The sequence below is a fragment of the Aphanomyces astaci genome (genome assembly GCF_000520075.1).
Source record: "Aphanomyces astaci strain APO3 unplaced genomic scaffold supercont1.29, whole genome shotgun sequence".
NCBI lineage: Eukaryota > Oomycota > Saprolegniomycetes > Saprolegniales > Verrucalvaceae > Aphanomyces > Aphanomyces astaci.
Window position 1 is genome coordinate 159786 of NW_009798292.1, and position 2147 is coordinate 161932.

General features: G+C 43.8%; 1 protein-coding gene across 1 annotated transcript; it reads right to left on the reverse strand.

The window, feature by feature from the left end:
• Nucleotides 1-17: 17 nt before the first annotated feature.
• H257_10556 (hypothetical protein) lies at nt 18-326 on the reverse strand (the record flags this gene model as incomplete). Its single annotated transcript, XM_009837144.1, has 1 exon — nt 18-326. A coding segment is annotated over one exon (309 nt), but the record flags the coding sequence as incomplete, so codon positions are not given.
• Nucleotides 327-2147: the final 1821 nt, after the last annotated feature.

Consider the following 2147-nt stretch of genomic DNA (forward strand, 5'->3'; position numbering starts at 1 on the left):
ATCATGTAATACAGACTCCCCGCTGCTTCTGCGTGTACAGCAGACGTCAAACTGTCAATTTCGATGCGACCAAAGTTGGCATCCAACGGAACGTACTCCCAACGTCCAAGGTCGCCTCCGTGTTTTTCTTCCCACTTTCGGAAAGCGTCTTTCGAAATCGACTCACAAACCACAACGGGGGAACTCACGTCATCTTCCTCGTCATCCTCTGGGCAAGTCGCGTTCAGCAGTCGGTCCAGGTACGCATCGTAGCGAATTTTCAGTTGCTTGTTTGCTTGGGCCACCATCATGTGGTGCTTACGAGGCTTCTTTGCAGGATGAGACATAGCGACTGCGCCGACGGGGGATGCTTCAGCTACCTGGGGAAGCCGAATACTTCCAGGAAGAGGCACGCGCCGCCGCGTCTTGGTTCGAGAGAATTCTTCAACTTGGAGAAATTCGCGCGGGATTTTATGATTCGGATAAATATTGTTTTATCCGGGAAAGCCCGTTAACCGGATAAAGTTCGGACGGAGACTACTGTATGTATTACAGTCCGGTACAGTTGTCCTCCATCCACCATGGTCAAAACGAAATTCCCGTATAAAACAATAATATTATATAACTTTTCAAAGGCTGATTTGAATTGACCCCGAGGTTCAAATTTTTGAACATGAGGCTGCATTCACCTCACTTTGACAGGCTTAATTTATGAGGACATTTGAGAATATGCCGCAGTGCAAACAACAAGGAAAGCGACTCTCGATTCACGAGAAGAACTTGATTCGGGCGTATTATGCGTCTCACGTGCCCATTAAGACAACCACCGTACAGTAGTGGGTCACGGAACAATTTGGCCACACGCTCCACATCACGACTATTCGCCGAATCCTGAGGGACAAGATCAAGATTGAGACCAATAACATAAAGGAGGAGTCGGCAAAGGGTCGGTACAACTTTCAGGGGCCAAAATACCCTAAATTGGACAAACAAGTTGCCGAGTTTCATGGCGAATGCAAAGAATGCATGCGTGACTAGCCAGTTAATCGCGAGGAAGGGGCTCCAAATCGCCACCAAGCTGAACCTACCCGATCCGACTAAGCTTAAAATGGTGCACCTTAAATCGCGGTCCAATTTAAGGTGCACCATTTTAAGCTTAGTCTTTGTATACCCATTTGCATATTTTTTGGGCGGTTAGGTTAAAAACGGCCTTTGTTGGAATTGATTGGCTAATTCGCGTGCACCTTAAATTGGATCGAGCACCTTAAATTGGACTTTTATGTTACTAGTAAATCACTGGTTATCCACCAAAACAACCTTCAATTTCAATATTTTGTATCACCTTTATGTCATCAACTTCCTGCAATAGTTTATGTCATTATGTCATTGCATGGGAGCAAACCTTGGAGGACAGAATAGGTGCTATTTATACTAGTAACGTTATGACGTTTCAATTTACAGCTACATTTGTTAAGGTATCCTCTGGATGCCACGAATTATGGCATAAAATGACGAAAATCTCCATAAAATGGTGAAATGACAAAGTCGCGAAGTTGTTTCATCTGGATACCACAAAATCCAAAGGAAATATTACAAAATTATAGCTATTATAGAAAGTTCACGAATTATGGCATAAAAAAATGGACAAAAATGGTCAATTTCTCATGTAAAGACAGTCCATGTATTGTGCTTTCGAGTGAAATTGCGTGTTGTGGCGTTGTTCCTCGTTGGAATTTAAATCGATTTGATTGGCTACTTCAGATGAGCTCAAAATTATTAACCAATCAAAACCTTCTAAATGAAATTCAACCAATCAGATCGATTGTGGATCGGTTTGGTCGGCGCGATTCGATTGCACCCCCTCCCCAAATTTGTATCAAATCGACAATAACCACTGGGTGGCTTCCAAAACCGGCACAAATCCAATTTGAGACCAAAGTGGTACTGACATTATCCGTATCGATAGCGAATAATATGAGCCATCAACATCAATGTTCTGTCAAAACGCAGCAATTTATTTTTTTCGGCAACCCACAAAGCCCCCGACAAGATGGAGACCCACTTTGACGTCTTCAAGAGGTAGGTGGAGTAGTGGTTGGTAGACCAGGTATGACATCAACAGCATGCGAGGATCATCGTGGTCGTGAGCATCGTTTTGGCGCGCAAGT